Source organism: Nannospalax galili, unplaced genomic scaffold, assembly GCF_000622305.1.
Source record: "Nannospalax galili isolate Female #2095 unplaced genomic scaffold, S.galili_v1.0 scaffold290, whole genome shotgun sequence".
NCBI classification, from domain to species: Eukaryota; Metazoa; Chordata; class Mammalia; order Rodentia; family Spalacidae; genus Nannospalax; species Nannospalax galili.
Genome location: NW_008331486.1, coordinates 6,368,561 through 6,390,137, shown reverse-complemented (window position 1 = coordinate 6,390,137; position 21,577 = coordinate 6,368,561). Strand labels below are relative to the sequence as shown.

Below are 21,577 nucleotides of genomic sequence, written 5' to 3'. Positions count from 1 at the left end.
TGCTTAGCACAAATGTATCCCTTTCCTAGATCAGCTCCCATGAGGCCCTTGGCTTTGCAAAGGCGACCACACTTGGACAAGGTCAGCTGCCAGAGGGATTGGGCAGCCAGAGGGAAGAGCAGGCTGTCCAAAGGGCAGCTCCTCGCCACCCACCGCAGGCATTTCTTGCCAGAGGCATCTTGTGCTAATGGCATGGAGAGCGAGCTTACTGTTTTCCGTTTGTTTGGGTTTTTTTCCCTCCTTCATTTTTAACTTTCAGAACCATACTCTGTAGACACTGGAGTGTACTCATTCACAGTTAGACTTCAGATGTCGGCTAGCAGCGTCCCTATGGAGACTGTCAGAACTTTGATTTACCCGCTGTAATCTCTCAGTCCACCTATTCCATTCGTGGCCCCACACAGCCTCAGCACCCTGCCCCTGGAGACCTGGAGGAAAGCGGGAGGCTGAGGCAGAGGCAGCCTGGGTCCTGGATCAGGACCAGAAGACACTGACATATTAACCAAGCCAGGACTTGTTCTTTTTCCTTTATTATTATTATTTTCTTAACACCCAGGTTTTTTGCTTTAGCTAAATTAGAAATGAAAAGTTAAGCACACGTCTAGCCAACACTAAAGGCCTTTGCCCTCTCAGTGTCTGGCTCCTCGAGGCTGGGGACAGGACAGGGGAGTGATGACAGATGAGGGCAGAGTCCTCAAAGAAGCCCCTCACCGGCCAAAGCGGAAGCTGAAGCCTCCTTTCCTCCTGCTGTAGCTGTTGAGTTCCTCTGCCAGGCTCCCCAAGGGGCCACTGGTTTTCAAGTCGGCGGGCAGAAAGCCTGCAGCCTCGCCGCTGACGTCCTGCCTCCCCGGACGGAATCCGGTGTGCTCCTTGTGCGAGGCCTGAAGCTCCTTGGCCACCATCAGCAGGGCCTGTGGCTGCAGTATATTTGGCCTGGAGGGACTCCGCCCAGAGTGGGGTCTGCGTCCTTCTGCCAGGTGGGCCCAGCTCATGCTGGTTCCAATGACACCTGCAGCATCTGAGGATCCCCTTCTGGCCAGCAGGGGAAAGCAGGTGCCCAGTGGCAGGAAGAAGAAGAGGAGGAGGAAGGGCAGGGCCTGGAGACGTCTCATCTGAGCAAAGAAAGGAGGGGAGGAAGTTAGTGACCTCTATGTGACCACGTGCCATCCCTGGCCCCAGGTTTCCCAAGGCCTGGGCCCTTTGTGGGGAAAGCTGGTGGCTCAGCCGAACCCGGCTCCCTAGCAGTGTTGGGGACCAGCCTTTCATTTCTTAGCCAGCAGAACTGGCCGTATCAATCAGGCTGGTTCTCAGTCTCCTGCAGCTGGGGACCTGCCTGCCTTGGTGGCTCAGCACTAGAATGCCCCAGCTGCCAGGTGGCTCACAGAGGTGCCAGGGTGGCCCTCAGGGCCATGTGCATTTGGGTTCTGCTTTCTGTGATAATTATTAACTCTTGGGTTGTGGACAGAGAGTGAGACGCCTCACTGTTTCCAACTTGATGATGAATGGGTCTAGCTGGTTCATGGGAAACTCCCATCTCCCTAACGTGGAAATGAGCTGCTCTGAAATCAGAAAGTGGATTTGGTGGTTCTCATGTAACAGACATCTACCTGGGCAGGAGCAGGTGGCAGGGCTGGGTATGGCTAGCCCCCACTGAGCATAATGGACAGGACATAAAGATTTTCCCACACAGATGGGCTTATCTTCACAGTAAGCTTGTCTGCCGCAAACTGTGCCCGTCACACAGCTCAAGTGGCTGGAGGCTCTGGGCTCCTAATGACTGTGTTTAGGCCTGCAGGAAATGCTCGCCTCCCACACATAGCTGATACAACACCCCAGCCTGCCTACCCAAATGCTGCCCCCAACTCCTCAGGCTCAAAGAGGCCCAGGGCTTGCCCTAGACCCTACTGCTTTATAAGGAAGGGATTTGTGTTCAAGGCACCCTTGCCGCACCCAAGGCTCGCTGAGACTGCCGTTGTCTCTGGGGGACCAGAACAGAAGCAGAATCCCCCCAGAATGCCTTTTCCTTGCTGGGAACCGCTTCCTTCCCTCACAAAGAAAGTCTTTTTAGTAATGACCATGGGTGAGTCGGTCTGGGCTGGCTCATCCTCAGAAGAGTCCCCTGAAGCTGAAATAGCGAGGCGCAGCTCTGGGGAAAGAGTGCCTTCCAGAAACTCCCCAGAGCTCTTTCCAGAAACGGCTCCCTTGAAAACATTTCAAAGAAGTGAGCTCAGCCAGAAAGCTTCAAAAAAAAACCCCAACAAAAGCCGCCCTGCTTTCTACCCAAATCCAACTCGCTAAGCTCCCTAGTCCCCAGGGGCCAGAGCAACGTCCGGCCTGCTGCTGTGGGGGAGGGGAATGTCCCTCAGGCTCCTCCCAGGGTGGTGGATAAGCCCTGTCCCTACTTTCATCCACCCTCCTGGTGGATAATGCACCTGGGGTGTGGTCTCTGGGTCTCTAGGAAGAACTTGTCTTGGTTTGGGGCAGGAAGTGGCCTTTCCTCCTTTGGGGGAGAGTATTCGCCATTGAGAACAGCCTGGTATAAGTCAGAGCTTCGAAGCCTCAATGTCTAGGAAAGGGCTGGAAAGCTGGAAAGGCACAGGGAAGATTGGTACCAGCCCAGCTGGGGCTGCCCGTAGGACGAGGCACAAGTCTCCTTCCATCGGCCTTTCTCTGTCTGTGGTTCAAGGTGCTCTGCCTGCCTGCACCCAGCTCACCTAGAGGGTTGGTCCTGGAGACCCCTGTTGTACTCACTGTGTCGTGGTCTGTTCCCAGGAGGACTGATGGATCTCTGGGCCCTGGTGCTGGGCTGGGCAGAGCTGCTTGGGTTCTGGTCCAGGAGGCAAGGCTCCTGGGTATCTTCACTTTATATAGGTCCCTGGTGTCGTGGGCCCTGGGCTGCCTGATTACTGTACATTCCTGGCCCTGGGATTCCTTTGGGGCAGCTGGTGGTGAAGGAGGGGGTGGCGCACAGCAGGATGAAGACCAGTGCAAACAGGATGTGGTGTGATGAGTGCGACAGGCACTGCCCTTTAGAGAGGGCAGCATCATTGGCTGTGAACTGCGGACACAGACCCTTGATCCCTGGGTGGAGGCTTCAGTGCCCACCCTTAGAGCCACTGATGGCCCTGCCTTTGTCATATCCCTCCAGAGAAGGTGGGTGACAGTGACTCTTTTCTCACCTGCTGCCGGGGCTGGAGAGTCACACAGTCCCTTTTGTAGCAAGATGAGGCGTTGTTCTGATGTGCACACCACCTGCTCTAGACCCTTAGGAGAGGCAGAAGTGGACAGGACGCCTGCTTCTGAGGGGTGCGAGGGATAGAGCCCAGACCAGGCAGGCCCCTCTCTGGTGGAGGCCCCAGTACCACAGTCAGTCTGTCCAGTAGATGGCGTGCTCTGTCTCCCACTGTTTGCCGCAAGACTGTGCCTAATGACCTGATCAGACTTGCCTGACTGTTCTGCCATGTTAACACAGGGCCTGCCCTTCTGAGTCTCCGCTGAGAGGTCACATCCAAATTGAGAGGTCACATCCAACTTTCCCAGTGGCAGTCATGGTGACCTGGAGGTGAGACCACCCTGTAGGCTCCCTGTGGACCCAGCTAGCCCATTCCCTGCCCTACTAAGCCACCCCATGCTCTTCCTTCCACCAACACACTCAGCTGTGGCTTCCAGAGCCAATTTAGAATGTCTCACTCACTCACTCACTCATTCACTCACTAAGCCAGTGTCACGAGGTTTCCTAGAGCTACCAACAAGATACAGTGCTGGGGGGAAGAGGTTTCCTGAGGGCTCTGAGGGGACAGGAGGAGACTAGAGAGGCCTGGACTTACGACAAGGAGGGCACGGACCTCTGGCTTCCACTGAGAGCTGTGGTGAATACCAGCTCCTGCTGGGCTCCATGGGGCCACCTGCCTTCCGTGACCTGAAGGCTGTTGTGACAGCATCAGGCTTAGAGGTTTGGGACTGCCCGAGGTCAGAGCTGGCTCAAGACTGGGCCAGGTGTGGGCCCCATTGCAGGAGGACTCAGGGGGCTAAACTTGGATGAAGGTAGGGGTCTGAGGTCTGGGTCAGTACCTGGGAAGGCATGGTCCAGACTAGCTGTCACACATGCCCCTTCACACCCAATCCCAGCCTCCACACTGTGAGAAACAAAGGCAGGTACCGAGGAGCCCAGGCAATACGTCACCTTGGATAGGCTGGACAGAGCTCCAAGACAGGACCATATCCCAGGGAGCTTCAGAGCCTTCCAGAAAGCTGCCCCTGGCTTCCTCACCCAATTCTGCTTCCTGCTCTGCTCAGCCCCTGTGGCCACATTGGCTAGGCACCTGCTCACCTGGTACAGGCAAACCCAGGCCAGGGGGTAGAGAGACCAGGGTCCTCCTGTTGGTGTCCCCACAGGGTTCTCAAGAGTGTGGGCCACCCTGTGTGGAGGGGAGGGTTGGGGGATGCTGGCAGATGCTTCTGCTCTGGACTAGGCATCGCCTTTCCCTGGGTCAGTTCCTGGGGAACACACTGCTGAGGGCTCTAACTTGCCTAGGAAGGGCCCCAGCCTACCACATAACCACTGGGCAAGGCTCACCCTGAGACACCTGGCCCTTAGTCACATGCAGTGGAGGGACCTCACTGAATAAAGATCTTTTGGTGGTCAATGGCTACACCGCGACCAGAGCTGCTCACAGAAGGGGTCCCTCATAAAAAAAGCAGGCCATGGAGGGGTCATAACACAGCCCCCCAAGACACATTCACTGTAGCAATGCCAGACAGGTGAGGACAGCATCAGCTCACGGACTCGTGTGTGGGGGTGGGGGGAACAAACACTATGTCCCCACAGTCAGTGACCTCACCACCTGTGCTATGCCCACCTGAGGAGAGGTATCTAAGAGCACCTTGGACATCTGTGGCCTGGCTCAAGGGTCCCATCCCCCAGGAGTCCCCATCTGTCCCTTCAGCCTTGTGACAAAATATGAGCCGCCCCAGTAGACGGGATGCTAAGGACCCTGGAGGCAAGAGTGGAACTGGTGTCCTGTGAACCTGAACTTGGGGCTCCCACCGTATAAGAATGAGGACCTCTCTCCTGGCTTCCCCCACCCTATGCCTACACACCTCCTGCAACATGGGCACTGGATACAAACCATTTTCAAGAAATAACTTGGGGGGCTTGAACGATGGCTCAGCAGTTAAGAGCACCCAGCGCCCACGTGGCGGCTAACAACCATCCATAACTCCAGTTCCAAGGGATCTGATGCCTTCTGACCTCCATGGGCATTGCACAACATGGGTGCACTTACATGCATGCAGGCAACACACCCATACACATAAAATAATAAAAACGGGTTGGAGAGATGGTTCAGTGGTTAAGAGCACTGACTGTTCTTGCAGAAGACCAGGGTTGGATTCCCAGCACCCACATGGCAGCTAACAACTGCCGTCTGTAACTCCAGTTCCAGGGGATCCAACAGCCTCTTCTGTCCTCCATGGGCATTGCATGACACGGGTGCACTTACCTACATGCAGGCATAACACCTCACACATAAAATAAAAATAAAATAAAATTTAAAATTTAAAATAACAATTTAAAAAAATAATGGGCTGGAGAGATGGCTCAGTAGTTAAGAGCACTGGCTGTTCTTGCAGTGCAGAAGATCTGGGTTTGATTTCAAGCACCCACGTGGCAGCTAACAACCATCTGTGACTCTAGTTCCAGGGGATCTGACACCCTCTTCTGACCTTCATGGGCATTGCATGACATGAGTGCACTCACATGTGTGCAAGCAATGCTCTCATATACATAATAATTACTATTATTATACAAGAAATAACTCAGAGACTCAAGTTGAAGCATCAGGTTGGTTCTGGGAATAAATAGGGGCTGGTAGTTCCTGAGAGTGTCAACTCCTCAGGATCCCAGGCCCTGTCTCCTGCTGGAACAGTTCATCACCATCGAGACATAGCAGGAGACACAGAGCTAGTCCAGAGAGCCTAGACCCTGGGAGACCAGTCCTTCTGGGACTGTGCAAGCCCTATCACTCCCTGCTAGCCAGACCAGCTGTCTCTGCCCGGTGAGCGACCCCTGGAAATGCAAAGTCACCTGGGAAATAGAGCAGGAGCAGTCCCAGAATACTGGGCATCTGTTTACATGGAGTACGGAACAGGGCTATAAGGAGTGACTGGAGTCAGGTCACCACAAGACTTTATTGGAGACAGGGAAAGACATGATACCAAGTACACACAGCCCCAAGTAGCGACTGCCCCATGCTGTTTGCCCGTGAGGTGCCGTGCTGACCCTCAGAGCTCCTCTCCAGCCCTGGGGCCCCAGCAAACCTGCCAGCATGCACACTGCCCAGTCCATCATGGCCAGCCTCAGGTCAGACCCCAATTCCACAGCAGCTAGACGGCAGTCTTCTGGGTTTGTGGATCCCCGAAATTGCTGGGCCCTCAGAGCCTGGGGCAACCTTCCCTGCAGGCAGATGAAGCAACAGGATCCGGAAGGTCCCTAGTCTCTTGTGTTGTCTCAGTTCCAGGCCCCATGCGTCTCCTGCCAGCTCAGTGCTCCTCAGATCACAGGACAGGGATCTGAGGTCTTGCTCACAACCCCCACCCACATTCTCTGCCTCAGAGCTGAGCCAGCTGACTTGGCTGGAAGTTGTTTGCAGGTCCTTTAAGGCCCTATCTCCCAGGAGCGTTCTTGGGAGATAGGGCCTGCATGACCGTGGCTCCAGACTCCTGTGTTCCAGTCCACGCAGAAGCTTGAGATGAGGAGGGCAGGGAGTGCTAGGAAGAGGTAGGCACTGATGTTGCCACTTCTGTTCACCTGCCCCAAAGCAAACACTAGACTCTGTTCACGTTCCCCCACCTGGCTTACTGACCAGCCCAGGCCTGCGGGGAAACCAAGGTGCTGTCCACCGTCTAACTCAGAGCGCTGACTGGCTGACTTTGACGTGACTCCCAGATCCCCCTGTGGGGTATGGACACCTGCCCCCGTACACTCAGGAAAGGAAAGCAGGTAGTGGGCTTGGTCAGGTGACATCACAGAATGTCAGTCATTCCACTACCAAATCAAAGCAGGTCTGGTGGGGCAGTGTCAGTGAAATACTCAGCCAGCTGATAGCATGGTGTCTCGGTGGACCTGCCCTGCCCCCACAGGCTCTCCCAGCATTCCTACTTCCTGCGGTCATGCCCATCTGATGGCAACCATCTGCACTGACATCAGACTGTGAGCTCGTCAAGTCCAGGGCTGGAGGCTGTGGCCCAGTGCTGACGTACAGAGAGCCTGGGTGGGGGAGTGCATATTAGGAAGGTAGAGGTAGGCTGCTGGTCTGGCATCTCCCTGCTGTGACGGGCTTGGTGCCCACACAGCCAGTGTTTGGTAGAGCCACACTTTCCAGACTACCAGCCTGGCCTGGGGGAGGGTTTGGTGCCCTGGGGTGGTGGCTGGGCTCTGGAAGGGCTGTCGTCTCCAGTGTGACCAGACACGGATGCACACACAGCCCCTCACCTGCCCACTGGCCGCCCGCTCCCAGACTGAGCTCCAGCTTGTCTTTTGTAGCCAAAGTCTGGCCCCGGGCCCGTGCCTCCTGCCACACATGCACATTGTGAATCCATTAACATCACACCCGCAGGAGTTTGTTTGATGACACATCAGAACGTGCTGGGCGCTTCTGAGCCGAGCTGGCAGAAGCTGGTGGTGGTGAAAGGCACTCCAGCACTGGTCTAGGATGGGGGCCGCCAGGACAGGTGCTCAGCATCCCGTCCACCTCTGCAATGTGACTAGGTACCCTGGAGACCTGGGTAGGCTGGCTGGCAGAGGGCATCAGGGGGACTTTCCTGTGTGCCCCCTGGCCCCACCTGCAGCCAAGCTGCTCCCTGTCAGTACCATGTCCACTCTGGGCTTGGAGTCACGTGTTTCTTGGTCACCTCTACCACCAGTTGGGGGCCAAGCAACAACCAGCCTTCTCCGGCATCTAGGTCAGCTTTGGCCCACATAGATGTGCTGTGGTTATCGCTGAAGGCCAAGGCCCATGGTGAGGGACTGCCCAGGCTACACAGCCCATCAGGGGAGCTCAGGTTTCCATACAGTCCAGCGGAAGGAGGGGTATGGATCTTCCCACCTTTCTCCAGGTGTTCCTTCCTCCTGCCAGAGGACGGTCACTAATGCTGCCTCCACCTGGGCAGCTCCCCTGATGGCCCTCTCAAAGGCCCCTATCAGGTTCCCACAGACGGGAACACATGAAGGTCTTGCTGCTAAGGGGTGGCCTACCTTCGCCCGGTTAGCCAGTGAAGCCCTCCCCCCACCCACCACTCCTCTTTGCGAGGCCTAGGTGGCAGTGCGCATGATCACCAGCAGGGGGCAGCCGCTGTACAGGGACGGAAGCCTCTGGGCCACCTGCTCTCAGGACTGGCCTCTACCCTCCAGGCCTGGCTTCTGATAATTCTGAGGTCAGTCCATGAAAGTCTCACTTTTGCCTCAGGCAGGAGAAGGGGGGGCAGGGTCCCTGGATGCCATGCAGGAGGCTGGCAGGAGGCCAGATGGACCTCATCTGAGTGGGCAGAGCGGATGAACCCCAAAAGCAGACTCCCAGGTCTGTAGGGAGCCAGGGTGGGTGGCTTACGAGGGTGGCCTTGGCCTCGGCTTCAGCCTCGGGGCCCTGCAGACAGCTGTGTCACAGCCCCGTTGGCCACAAGGCTTGGTGAGACACAGCCACAGGACCGGGCAGTCCTCAGCCCCAGCTGTTGGAGGTCCTCTGGGAAGAGGTGGGGTCTCCAGGCACTGAGGGAATGGGGTACTGTGTGGGCTAGGGCAGGTAAGCGGGTGTAAGCAAGCCCAAGCCTTCCCCTTTGATCCGCTGGAGGGGCCCAAGGTGCTGTCTGCCCTTACTCTCGATGGTCTCACAATGCTAAGTGTTTGGACAGGCAAAGAAAGCAGGGGGCGCTGGCTGGTGGCATGATCCATAGCCAGGGTGTGGCATACATACCATCATCCTGCTAGGAGACAGCAGCACAGCATGGGAGCCAAAGTCTGGGCAGGTGGAATTCAGGCCACCAGGTTCCAGCCACCATCAGCAGAAACAAGAAACCATGTCAGCTGACAAGTGCAAGTGGGGATGTGGGTGGGTAGGGGTGTCACCAGCCCAGGGAGCTGAGTGTTGGGCCAGGCCTGCGCTACCCATAGTGAACAGCAAGTCAGCCATGCACAGGTGAGCAGAGAATGTTCTCTCAGCAGTGGGCATGAGGTGGGCACGGGGTGAGATGTATAGGGACTGGATGCAGCCAGAGGACACCGGGGACGGACAGTGCATCAGGCTAGCGGTCCTCTCGAACCGGTCGAATCTTCATCTCTGAGAACTTGAGTGAGTACTGCCAGCCGGTCCAGGAGGACCACTCAACGCCATCGGCGTAGGAGGCATGCGCACCACGCAGGTACTGGCCGTTGAGGTTGGACGTGTGGCAGTTACGGTACCACCAGGCGCCTCTATAGAAGGCGGCACAGTTGTTCTCTGAGTGGTCGCTGTCCCGATCCTTGGTGGTGAATCTCATACCGCTGTGTTTCAGGAGGGAGTCACCTGTAGGGTGTGGGCACATGGATGGGGTGGATACCTGGCCACAGGTGTGCATAAGCTCCAGAACACTATCCACCAACCATGTGTACCTGGTCATGCGTATGCACACCACCCCCTCACACCTGTGTCCGGGTAGCTCGCCTGCCAACACTGCCACTGTAGGGGTCCCCGGGAGCTGTTCTTGGGTCCAGCCTGTCTTTCCCCTCCCTTCCATCCCTTTTTCTGAGGAGAAAACCAGCCTAGAGATCTCAGCTACGACCTGGCAGCTCCGCAGAACCCAACCCCAGGAACCTCCTGGCTCCAGGTCTAGACCCAGCTTTCCATGCTGTGAAATGGATGAACAACCTAGACTCTGAGCTTGCAGGGAGGAGGCAGAGAGGACCAGCTCAGACTTGGTAGGGGGAGACCGCTGGCCTGGATCCTGACCCCAGAGGGCAGAGGGGCTTGACCCAGCACGCCAGCTCTCTGCTGCACCAAGCCTCACCAGCAGTGCCCGAGTAGTCAGTCACGGTGAGTGGGTACCCGTCCTCCTCGGGGTCCACGGAGAACAAGCCCACGCCAAAGCTCCCGTAGTGGGCATAGGCGGTACCATTGTCAAAGTCTTCCAGGTCCACGTGCAGCTCGTAGGCCGCCTGCGTGGTGAGGGCGTGGATCCGTTTGAGCCCTGAGGTGGGGGGGGAAGGTGAAGGAAACCGAGGGGTCTAGATGGTGACCCCCACCCAAGAATGGAGGTCAAAGAAGAGCTGAGTACCTACGTGGAGGGCAACAACCACCAAGCGTGTGCTCCCGCCCTGGGCTGCTTCCTTCTGCCTGCAGGCCTGATTTTGGCAGGAAACTGGAGACTTGGTGTTCATGTCTGGGTTTCTGAGTTCACTATTTTGGGCTGTGCTTTGCAAACCACAGTGTGTGTGTGTGTGTGTGTGTGTGTGTGTGTGTGTGTGTGTGTGTGTGTGTGTGTGTGTATACGTGTATGTGCATGTGTGTACACCTGCATGTAGACACCAGACATCCACATCTGATGTCTTCCTCAGTTGCTCTCCAACTTAGTTTTTAGAAAAATATTTATTATTATATCTGGGCATGGTGGTGCATGCCTTTAGCCCCAGCACTCAGGAGGCTGAGGCAGGAGGATCTCTTTGAGTTCAAGGCCAGCCTGGTCTACATAGTGAGTTCCAGGACAGCTGGGGCTACAGGGAGACCCTGTCTCAAAAAGAAATATTTTTATTTTATGTGTATAAGCGTATTGTGCATGTGTGTAAGTGCACCTGTGTCACACAATGCCCATGGAGGTCAGAAGAGGTGTCAGATTCCCTGGAACTGGAGTTACAGATGGTTGTTAGCTGCCATGAGGGTGCTGGGAACCAAACCCAAGTCCTCTGCAAGAGCAGTCAGTACTCTTAACCACTGAGCCATCTCCCCAGCCCCACCACCTTAGTTTTCGAGACGGGATCTCTCACTGGAGCTAGGTGATTCAGCTGGGCTGCTGGCAGGTGAGCCCCAGGGATCCTCCTGCCTCCACATCCCTCAGCCTTCTATGTGGCTATAGGGATTCAGATTCGGGCCCTTAAGCTTGCACAGCAAGCACTTTATGGATCAAACCTTCTCCCCAGCCCCCCAGATAGTATAGGGGTTTTGAGGTGGCAGCTGGCAGAAGAGTAGCAGGTCTGGAGCTGGCTGGGGTAATGCTGTCCTTATCTTCCCTCACAATCAGGTAGGAGCTAATCTCATATTTATCTGAACTAGTCTCTGAGCCTTTGCACATGCTGTTCTCTCTGTCTGGGACACTTGTCCCTACACTCACCCTGTTGCTTTTCTGTTCAGCCTTGGAAAGGTACCTGGCCTCCTATCAGGGTTCTCACTGTCTCTGCCGACCCTGGCACCCCTTCCCTTCTTACATTCCATCGTTCTGGTCCCAGCTGTTTCCCTGTGGGTTTCCCTACCATCGTGGAAGCGCCCCCAAAGCAGGTCTTCAGTGCTGGTTGCTGGCGACCCCCAAGAATGCACAGTGGGACCCTGTGTGACACATGCTTGCTATGTATTTATCAGTCTGTGGAGTCAAGGGGGTGCCTGCACCTTCTGCTGTCCCTGGGGCCTGGCTCTGCAGCCCTCTCCTGCCCTGTCCCTTTCTCCCATACTGCAGCTCTCTGGCTCTTGGCCCATCCCAGGGTGTCACACAAACAGGGCAATTCCCTGCCTGTGTGATCAACCCTTGATTAAGACCGCATTTAATTAAACGCCTCAGAGGTTCAGAGTGGCCTGCGGTGTTCCATCAGCCCCTCCCTGTGGGCCAACATTTGGGTTATTGTGTGTGCAAGGACTTTGTGGACCCTCCCTGCCCAGCCTTGGACTCCTCTGCCAGGCCCAGGGACAGGAGACCCCTCCAGGAGGTAAGCTGCAGCCCACTACAAAATCTCTGCTGGCCCAGCTCTGCCCTGCCCCCACCACCTGGCACCGCTGTCCACAGCCCTCCTGGAAGATGTAGGGTTCAGTGCCTGGCCTACTGCACTCTACCCAGTGCTGACTGCTGCTGACAAAGAACCCAGTGAGGCAGGCACAGTGCCCCGTTGTATGGGTGAGGAGAGGAAGGCTCAGAGAGGTGAAGTCACTGGGCCAGTCACACAGCAAAGCTGGGATTTGAACCCAGGCTGAAGATCCCAGACCCCAGCTCCTCTTCAGACTTTAGCCAGGGCAAGTTGAATTTCCCAGGAAGAGGGTATGAGGGAGACAGCCCAGAGGAACACCGGGAGCTGCCCCTTTCCATCACTACATGGTCACTGGGACCCAAAGACCTGTAGTCAGCATGCCATTGCTGGGGTTAGCAGCACTGGGCTCTGGACATACCTTCCTGGTGCCCAGCGGGAGGGCAGGACCTCCGAGGTCCCCTTCTAACTTGCCTTACTCCTCTCTTCCTTCCCCTCTTCCCTTCCATCCTCTCTCTAGGACACTCCAGCCCTTGTTGGCCTGGGATCACTGCCAACCATGTCTCTTAGTCCCTGGACCGTGGATGAGAAGCTATAAACATGGTCCCATCGATCCTCAAAGTTCAAATGACGGGGGAGACCCTGGAACCCCACGCCTCACTCATCCCACAGAACTCCCAGGTTCAAAGAGCTGAACCTAAATGCTGGGCACGGTAGCACATGCCTTTAATCCCAGCACTCAGAAGGCAGAGGCAGGCAGGTGAGTTTTGGAGGCCAGCCTGTCTACATAGCAAGTTCCAGGCCAGCCAGGGCTACACAGTGAGACTCTCTCAAAACAAACCAACAAAAAAGATCTGTTGTATCTAAGATATAATACAAAAAGCATAAGTGAGCTGGTGAGATGGCTCAGCAGGTATATGTGCTTGCTGCCAAGCCTGGTGACCTGAGTTCGAGCCCCAGAACCTACATGGTGGAAGGAGAGAACTGACTCCTGCACACTGTCCTCTGATCTCCACATGCACACCATGGCATGCACATGTGCTCACTCACAAACATACTACATATATACACAACAAATACATGTCAAAAAAAAATTAAATTGAAAACCATGGTGGACAGAACCTGAAGAATGACACCTGAGGTCAACCACTGGCACCCACATGCATAGCCATACTTGCGCATGTGCACCCCCCCAGGCACATACCAAAATTAAAACTGCAGAAAATAATAAGAGAAAATCTGAGAGCTACATGACGGGAAGAAGACTGGTGTGTATCAAAGGCTCAACAGCCTTAATATATAAAGAGCACCCGTAACTCAATAGGTACCAAGGAAACCCTCAATGGGAAGGTGACCGAGGGTGGAGAGGCATAGGTAACTCCAGAGGGAGGTGGAGGGCCGGTGTAGTTGGCATTCTTGTCAGGGCTTCCGTCTGCAGAGCTAATCAAGGCCCTGCTTAAATGCTTCCTCCCCACCTTCTGTGGCTGCTGATAGATTTCAATTAAGATGCTACCGAGCCAGGAGGCGCCAACACCGCTCCAAGCATGTGGGTGGGGAAGTGGGAACAGGGCCTCCACCGGGCTACCCCCACCTTCTCCTTCAATAGCCACGTTGGGATGGACTGAGGAGGGGTCTCTCCCACTCACCCCTGCTTATAGTTCTGCTTTTCAAGTTTTGTTCAGAGTGTGTAGTGCTCAGTCACACGAGCCTGGGCTCCCACACCCAGCACATGCTGGAGCATGTGGATTCACTTTTCTGAGCCTCAGTTTTTCTCATCTGTAGAAGGGGGCCTATTAGAATAGAGCAATCCTCCCAGCTGGCATGAGCAGTCCCTACTGCTGTGTGTAACACTTGGCTGGCCCCATGGTAAGCTCAGACTATGGTCAGTGCCTATCTAGGCACCAAGTTGAGGTGGGTCCTACCCTCCAGGACGCCTGGTCAGCAGACATGGACCTAGCTGACAGGATGGGTCACCAGACTTGTGGGCACCTGTCTTCCCCCACCCTTCACAAGTCCTGCCCACCACATCCCTAGTCCCTGCCCACTACACCCCAGGATGTCACTGACAGTCTCTCTGTACCTGGGCTCTTCTAACACCACCCAGCATGCACACCCAGGCTCTCAGCCCATCAAGTGGTGCCGTCCACTGCACTGGCTCAGGCCGCTCTGGCCCAAGCTGCCTGATTCCCAGGTATCACTCTGTGAGTCAGAGATGCGGAAGCGGGAGTGTGGGGCAGGAGGCACCCACAGGACTCTCTGGCAGTGTGTTCTGTTAATGAAAAATGTAAATGGGCAGCTGGTGGGATGTGGACTCTTTCGGGGTGAAGGAAGTGTTCTGGGTTTAGTGATGTGGTGCCCCTCTCTTTGGATGGTCTAAGACCCACCCAACCATTCCCGGTAAAATGGATGTTATATTGGGTATGAATTGCATCTCAACAAACAAACACAAAGCAAAACCCCTCACCTCAAGCTACAAACCCCCCTGTGTAGGCACACACACAGGACCCCAAATGTGTGGATTTTGAGGATATTATGCTTAAAACAAACTTACTCAGTAAAATTAAAGTCCTGTGCTAAGTAAATAATAACGATTCCATTAACAGAACCTGTTCCCACTGTGGGAGGCCATGTGAGCATGCCAGGGCTGCTGTGACTGAGAGCAGTGGCCAGCCACCCTCTGGGTGGGTACACACTCGGCATCCCCACCATGGCCACTGAGCACTGCTAACCCCAAGGGATGGGCCAGGGTCATTCTTAATCCTTCTGGTTCCCAAGATGGGACCCCACACCCACTGTAGCTTGAGTGCCCGGGACTATCACCAGCTCCCAGGAGGTCCTCACCAGGACAAGGCTTTCAAACTGTGCCCACTGTGACAACTCCTGGTGTGCAGGGGACTATGGGCCCCTCTGTACTCTCTATCTGCCTCTTCTTTCTCTCCCATTCCCCCGCCTCTTTTGTTTGAGACAGGGTCTCCCTGTAGCTCCAGCTGACCTGGAACTCACTATGGAGACCAGGCTGGCATCGATCTCACAGAGATCTACTTGTCTGCCTCCCGAGTGCTGGGATTAAAGGCGCGAGCCACCACACCCAGCTCCCCACATTTCCCCCCATTTAAATAGTATATGTACATGTTTACAGCATGCATGTAGTATGTTACATGTGGGGGTCAGAGGACAATTTGTGGGAGTCAGTTCCCTCAAATCATCAGGTTTGGTGGCAAGCACCTTTACCTGCTGAACCATTTCCCTGGCCCATTGTTTTTTTGTTTGTTTGTTTTTTGAGACAATCTAGATCCTGGCTGGCCTAGAACTCCTATCAGACTAGGCTGGCCTTAAACTTACAGCAACTCTCTTGCCTTAGCCTTTTGAGGGCTGGGATTATAGGCATGTACCACCATGCCCAGTTCATTTTTGTTTTGGGTATTGTTTTTGTTTTGGGCTTGAGCTGTGTATCCCAGGCTGGCTTGGAACTATTAAGTTCAGGCTGGTCTTGAACTGGGGTCCTCCTGACTCCTGAGTACTGGGGTCACAAGAGTATTCACCACTCCCTGTCACATTTACCAGAGCGCGTCCACAGGGCCCACCTGCATGCTGCTCTTCTTTCTGCTTTGTTCCTGGGGCCTCGGTCCCTCAGAAGCCCCTGGTAACTCCCACATTCCTACACATACCTATGGATAGCCTCAAATACCCGAGGCCTAGAACCTGGGATGGAATCCATTCAGGGAAAGGCAGAGACCCAGCAGGGAGTGGAATGCCCCCAAGGAGGCACACCAGGCCAGCTGGTGGTTAGGGATGCTCACCTAGCCAGTGTTCCCCCGTAAGCTTGCCGAAGCCCTCCCGGTACGCCTCCCAGCCTCGAAAGAAGTTCACCGAGCCGTCCTCCCGGCGCTGGAACACCTGCGGGGGAAGGGGTGCGGGGGGCGGGGAGGCATGAGGTATGAGGCAGAGAGTTGACACCAACTGCCCCAGGACCCCCTACATTCGCCCTTTTCCACAGGCTCCCCTCACCCTGCCCACTCAGGACACAGGCCAGGCTTCCCATTTCCCTCAACAGCTCCTGGCGTGGGGTCTGGAGCAGAACAGGGACTCAGGAGCTTGTGGTAGCCAGAGGTAGGACTGACTGAGCCTCCATAGATCCTGAAATGTCCTCAGAGGGAGTCACCACTGCCCCCGGGCCCATTTCTGCAGCTCTCCAGCAGGACGCTGGACTGAGCCCTTTCTGGTTCCCGCTGGTCAAGGACACAGGCAGCTGAGGCTATGGCTGGGTTGGTACAGTGCTCACATACCATACATGAAGCCCTGGGTTCTATCCCCACCACTCGGTAGATGGACGCAGGAGGATCAGAAGTTCAAGGTCATCCTTAGCTACACAACAAGTTCAAGGTCAGCTTGGGCTTCATGAAACCATGTCTCAAACAAAAAGAAAGGGAAGGAGGGAGGGAGGGAAGGAGGGAGGGAGGGAGGGGGGCTAAGGGCTCTTATATCTTTTCCCAGTTCAGAATAAAGGAACCAAACCCATCCATGCAGCTAGTTTTTATTGATGTTGCTTTTGTGGTTTTTTTTTTTTAGACAGGGATTTGCTCTCTACTTGTCTGTCCTGGAACTCGCTGCGGTAGCTCAGGCTTGTAGCAATCTCGTCTCAGCTTCCCAAGTGCTAGAATGACAGGCATGCACCACCACACCCAACCCATCCCGGTCACCTTAGGCTTAACCCCCAGACCCCCACCTCTCACACAGCTCCCAAGTCACAAAAGCCTGGCAGGTTGGAAGGGGTGCCTGGAACCTGCTTCTTAGGGGATGCCCAGGAGCCCACAGCAGGGCTCGGGTGTGACTTGGGTACCAACCAGCCACGAGCCGCCTCTGTTCTTTTTAATAGCATTCTCCATTTGGGAGTCTGGAGTCCCATTGGTTAAATTGCTTTGAAATAAGGACTGTGCTGGCCTGGGCCAGAGCAGCCTGAGTATTTACAAGATCGCTGACGGTCCCACTCTACACCCCCCCCCCGCCCCTGCCGCCTTTCTGTTTAGAGCCTTTTCCTGCTCGTTTGCAGAGGCAGCGCCCCTTGCCGCCCACCTGCCTCCATCTGTGTCCGCGTCTGATGTCAGAGCTGTGGCTTTCATTACTAAGCAGCCCTGTTCCGGCGGCTCGGAACTGCCCGGGTGACTGGGCTGAGCTACAGTGGGTGCTCAGTGAACACTTGTAGATGCTCCCAGTCCCCTGAGAGCATCAGTTACAGGCCATTGGGCAGCTCTGACGTCACAGGGCTGGAGGGAGATGACACCTTTTTTTTTTTTTTTCTTGCTTTACTGCCCGGAACCTGGTCCAGCCCTCAAATTTCCATGTCCTCAGGAGGGACCGGCTGGGAGGAAGGAAATTCGATAAGGCTCAGGGAGATCTGAGCAGTGCGAGAGCGTATTGACTGCCGCACATTGGGACTCTGAGCACGCGCCCTTTGAAAGGCTTAATCCTGGCAGAAGCTTAGGCCCTTCGGAAGGCGAAGGTGGCAGGCAGGCTGAGGCAGCTTCTGCTGGAGGAGGAAGGAGAGCTGCAGGGGTGGCAGCCTGGAAGCCCCTGGGGGTCTGAGCTCCCACTGGAGGTCCTTAGGCCCCCACTCTGGGGACCCGAACCCTGAGCACACCCAGCATGTGTCAGGTGGGGCAGGGGGATCCAGAGGCCGAGGACTTGGGCTCCAGAGCCTGGCTGCTAACTCCTCTCCAAGCCTCAGATTTGCCATCTGTAAAAGACAGAACCTTCACCACACGGGCTGTGATGAACCACCGGGCTCAGGGCCTGGTGCGTAGTAGGTGCTCGGTCAATGTGAGCTGAAGAAACATCAGAATCACAGGACTGGTCACAGCCACCTTTGTTCCCTCTCCTTTGGCCTTTGCTTGGGCCACACCCTGTTCTTCCAAATGCCAGCCCTGCACATCTCTTCTCAGCATTCCTGAGCACCTGCCTGCCACCAGTCCCTTTCGTTCATACGAATGTCCCATCTAGTCTCTCTGGGGAAACTGAGTCAGAGGAACAAGGTTGAGACTTCCCTCAGGGCAGAAACCACATTATGTCCTGGGGAGACAAGACATAAAGTGCTTCCATTGCAGTCACCAGGACATGACTTTGATTTCCAGAAATCACATTTTTAAAAAAGTAGGGGGTAAGCCAGGCGTGGTGGCACACGCCTGTCATCCCAGCACTTGGGAGGCAGAGGCAGGCAGATCTCTGTGAGTTCAAGGCCAGCCTGGTCTACATAGTGAGTTCCAGGCCAGTTGGGGCTACAGGGAGACCCTGTCTCAAAAAGACAAAAAAAGTAGGGGGTAGGGAAGGTGGCTCAGTGGGTAAGAACCCTTGTTCTGCAAGCACAAGGACCTGAATTCAAATCTCCAGCACACCATGTAAAAAGCTGGGCATGGGACTGGAGAGATGCTCAGCAGTTAAAAGCACTGGCTGCTCTTGCAGAGAACCTGGGTTTGGTTCCCAGCACCCACATGACAGCTAACAACCATCCTTAACTCCAATTCCGGGGGATTCAACACCCTCTTCAGGCACTGCATGACATGTGTGCACTAACATACATGCAGGCAATATATTCATAGACATAAAATAAAAATAATAAAATATTTTTTAAAACTGGGTGTGGCTGGATATGCCAGTAACTTTTTAGCATCAGGAGGATGGAGATAGGTGGATCCCAGGAGCTCACTGGCTGGTCAGCCTGGTCAAACCAGTGAACTTTGGTTTAAGTGAGTGAACGTGTCTCAAAGCAGTAAGGGGGAAGCTATAAAGGAAGACATCTGGTATCTTCCCCTAGCCTTGGCATTCAAGGGTACAGGCACATGCACCCACACACTCATAAGCATGCAACATGTGCATACACGCACACACGCACACACACACAGAGCCAAATGTGGTGATGTGCACTGTAATTCCAGCACTGGGGAGGTGGTTACAGGTGGATCCTTGGGTCTTGCTGGTCAACCAATCTAGTCTACTTGGCAAGTTCTAAGCCAGTAAAAGACTGTCTCCAAAAGAGAAAAAGGTGTACAAGCCAGGTGTGGTGGTACGCACCTTTAATCCCAGCACTCAGGAGGCAGAGGCAGCCAGATCTCTGTGAGTTCACGGTTAGTCTGGTCTACATTGCCAGTTCCCAGTGAACCAGGGCTACATAGTAAGCTCTGTCTCAAAAGAAAAACAAAATGATGGGGCTAGAGAGATGGCTTAGGGGTTAAGGGCACTGGCCGCTCTTGCAGAGGACCCAGGTTCAGTTCCTATTGCCCACATGGTGGCTAACAACCCTCTGCAACTCTTATTTCAGGGGATCCCACACCCTCTTCTGGCCTCTGTGGGAACTGCACAACACGGGTGCACTTTATGCAAGTAGAACAGTTAAACACATTAAAAAAAAAAAAAAAAAAAAAAAAAAAGCACACAGTCCCTGAGGGACAACATCCTGGCCTCTACACGCAGGCGCACAAACCAACCACAGCCTTTGACAACGTGAGCACTGCAGTTGGAGCTGAGGTGCAGATTCCTGTCCCTTGAGGGGCCACAGCACACCCCTGACATGGCTTTGGAGACAGAACTTTCACATCTCTGGACCACACACACAGACACAGGGAGACTCGCAGTCAGAAATGAAGGCTGTCTGGAATGAGCAGACTGCGAGCATTTCCTGCTGCGTCCTCTTCCGCTCCACTCTATTCACTTTTAAAAAACAACGTTGATCGCAACCCAGGAAATTGATTTTGCCACCTGTCAGTGGATCCGGGCCCACAGTTTCAGAACTGTTGTCAAGTTCCTGGGCTCTGCCAAGGATCATTCTAGTCACAGGTCGAATACCTAGCTACCAAGTGTGCTGGTGCCCTGTGCTCAGCCGGGCACTCAGGGTAGCACGTGACCTAACAAGTTCTAAAAGCCACACATGGCTCCAGGTCACTAGATGGGCAATTCCAAGGTAGCCAGCCCGTGGGTCACTTCGTTTGACTCTGAGGCCCAGGGTAAAATGCAGCTGTGCCTTCAGAGTTCCAGAAATCAGCTGAAGACCAAAGACGATGACACGACGTAGGCAACAATTAAAGCGCAAGGATCAGCTGGATGGGAGGATGCCAGCTATACGCCTGGAGTGGCCATGACCCCTCCTTCAGCCTCAGGCTTCCAGAATAGGCAAAGGCTGGGGAAGCCGAGGCCAGAAGGAAGTAGTTATTGATCAACTCTGGACCTGCAGTGGGCGCTGGCCCAGCTCCTGGGCTCCTCTCAGCTTCCGGTTGGAAGACAACCTATGGAGAAACATTCGCCAACGCCAGGGCCTCCTGGGCCCGTGCCACAAGTGGGAAGGCAAACAGTGCATGTTTTCTTGATGCAGATTCTTAAAACCCGGCCACCTGCTGCCACTGGCTGAGGAGTGCCACCCAGGGGGCTCTGCCAAGAAAACGCACACGGTCTTGCAGATGGTGTTGGGTGATTTCAAAAGAGAAGCTGAGACCACCCTTGAGGCAGCTGACTGTCCCTTGAGTGTCAGCCTGAGGGCCACAGTGACACCCTGAAGCCTTCCCGGCCTCCCTTTCCACCCCAAGTCCAGTCCTAGTAGAGCCTCCCTCTGCCCCCAACAACTCTGCCTGGTGTGCTCCATACCTGAGGTGGTGTTGAGGGCACAGAGTTGGCATCCTAAGCACCTGATGGGCTCTGAGGTCACCACAGTACCACCAGCACCTCAGAGGGCAGCAGTCCTCACCGAAGTCCTGCAAGTCTCCCATCTGGCAGTCTTCAAGACTATGGCTAGGAGTGTGGGTGACCCCTGGAGCCTGAAGTGGCCCGAGAAGGGAGGTGATGGCACACATGCCTCTCCCGTGGAGGTGCCCTGTGATCTGGCCAGAGAGATATTATTACACCTGCACACTGTGAGCCCGCTCTCGGTCCCAGGAAGCATCCTGAGGTGGGATTCAGGGGCCCAGGTACTGACTCAGCTCACAGTGTTACATCCCAAGTCCCAAGGTTTCAGGCCTTAAATCAGGGCTGCTGCTGGGCCATTGGATGCTGACACACGGGAATGAGCAGACTGCAGAGAGTTTGCAGTCCCAAGAGACAGACACACGCAGGCCTACAGACACAGGGCACAGCCGTATCCAACTTTCCGTATCTGTACCTCAGTTTCTCCAAATGTTAAATGGGGATTCAGACACCTCAAGACCCTAAGGTTTACATGAAGCATCAAAACTCTGATACAGCTCTATGGATTCAGCTCAGTTGGTACAGCACTTGCCTAGTACGCTCAAAGCTCCGGGTTTGATCCCCAGCACCACATAAACCACACACTTAGAATCCCAGCACTTGGGAGTTGGAGGCAGGAGAATCAGAAATTCAAAATCATCCTTGGCAGCCAAAATAGCAACTTTGAGGCCAACCTGGGTCATATGAGATCCTGTCTCAAAAACAACACACACACACACACACACACACACAACCCTACACCCAAACCAAAAAGCATGTTAGTCCCTGTGTGGGGACTTGAGTGCTTGGGGAGGCTACTGTGCAGGGGGGTACCCTGGGCTACTGACTGCTGACTACCTGGTGGTCAGAGGCATTGAGACACAAGGGGTGGAAAGAAGG

General features: G+C 54.8%; 2 protein-coding genes across 2 annotated transcripts in view; both read right to left on the bottom strand.

Moving 5' to 3' along the window:
* Positions 1–2,979, bottom strand: Qrfp (pyroglutamylated RFamide peptide). The gene is made up of 2 exons (XM_008826406.2): positions 2,752–2,979; positions 1–1,112 (listed from the first exon to the last, which is right to left on the bottom strand). Exon 2 carries the CDS (start codon positions 1,110–1,112, stop codon positions 708–710), a length of 405 nt encoding a protein of 134 aa, XP_008824628.1. The 5' UTR covers positions 2,752–2,979; the 3' UTR covers positions 1–707.
* Positions 2,980–6,179: 3,200 nt separating this feature from the next.
* The window catches only part of Fibcd1 (fibrinogen C domain containing 1), a 34,083-nt gene continuing 18,685 nt past the window's right edge, over positions 6,180–21,577 (bottom strand). Inside the window, exons 5-7 of the mRNA XM_008825710.2 lie at positions 15,775–15,871; positions 10,039–10,218; positions 6,180–9,557 (exon numbers count right to left, since the gene is read on the bottom strand). Coding sequence (XP_008823932.1) covers positions 9,298–9,557; positions 10,039–10,218; positions 15,775–15,871 — 537 coding nt within the window. The 3' untranslated portion in view covers positions 6,180–9,297. The remainder of the gene's footprint in view (positions 9,558–10,038; positions 10,219–15,774; positions 15,872–21,577) is intronic.

Excerpts from the sequence above, each read along its gene's own strand:
- Qrfp (XM_008826406.2), bottom strand. The coding sequence starts at position 1,112 with ATGAGACGTCTCCAGGCCCTGCCCTTCCTCCTCCTCTTCTTCTTCCTG.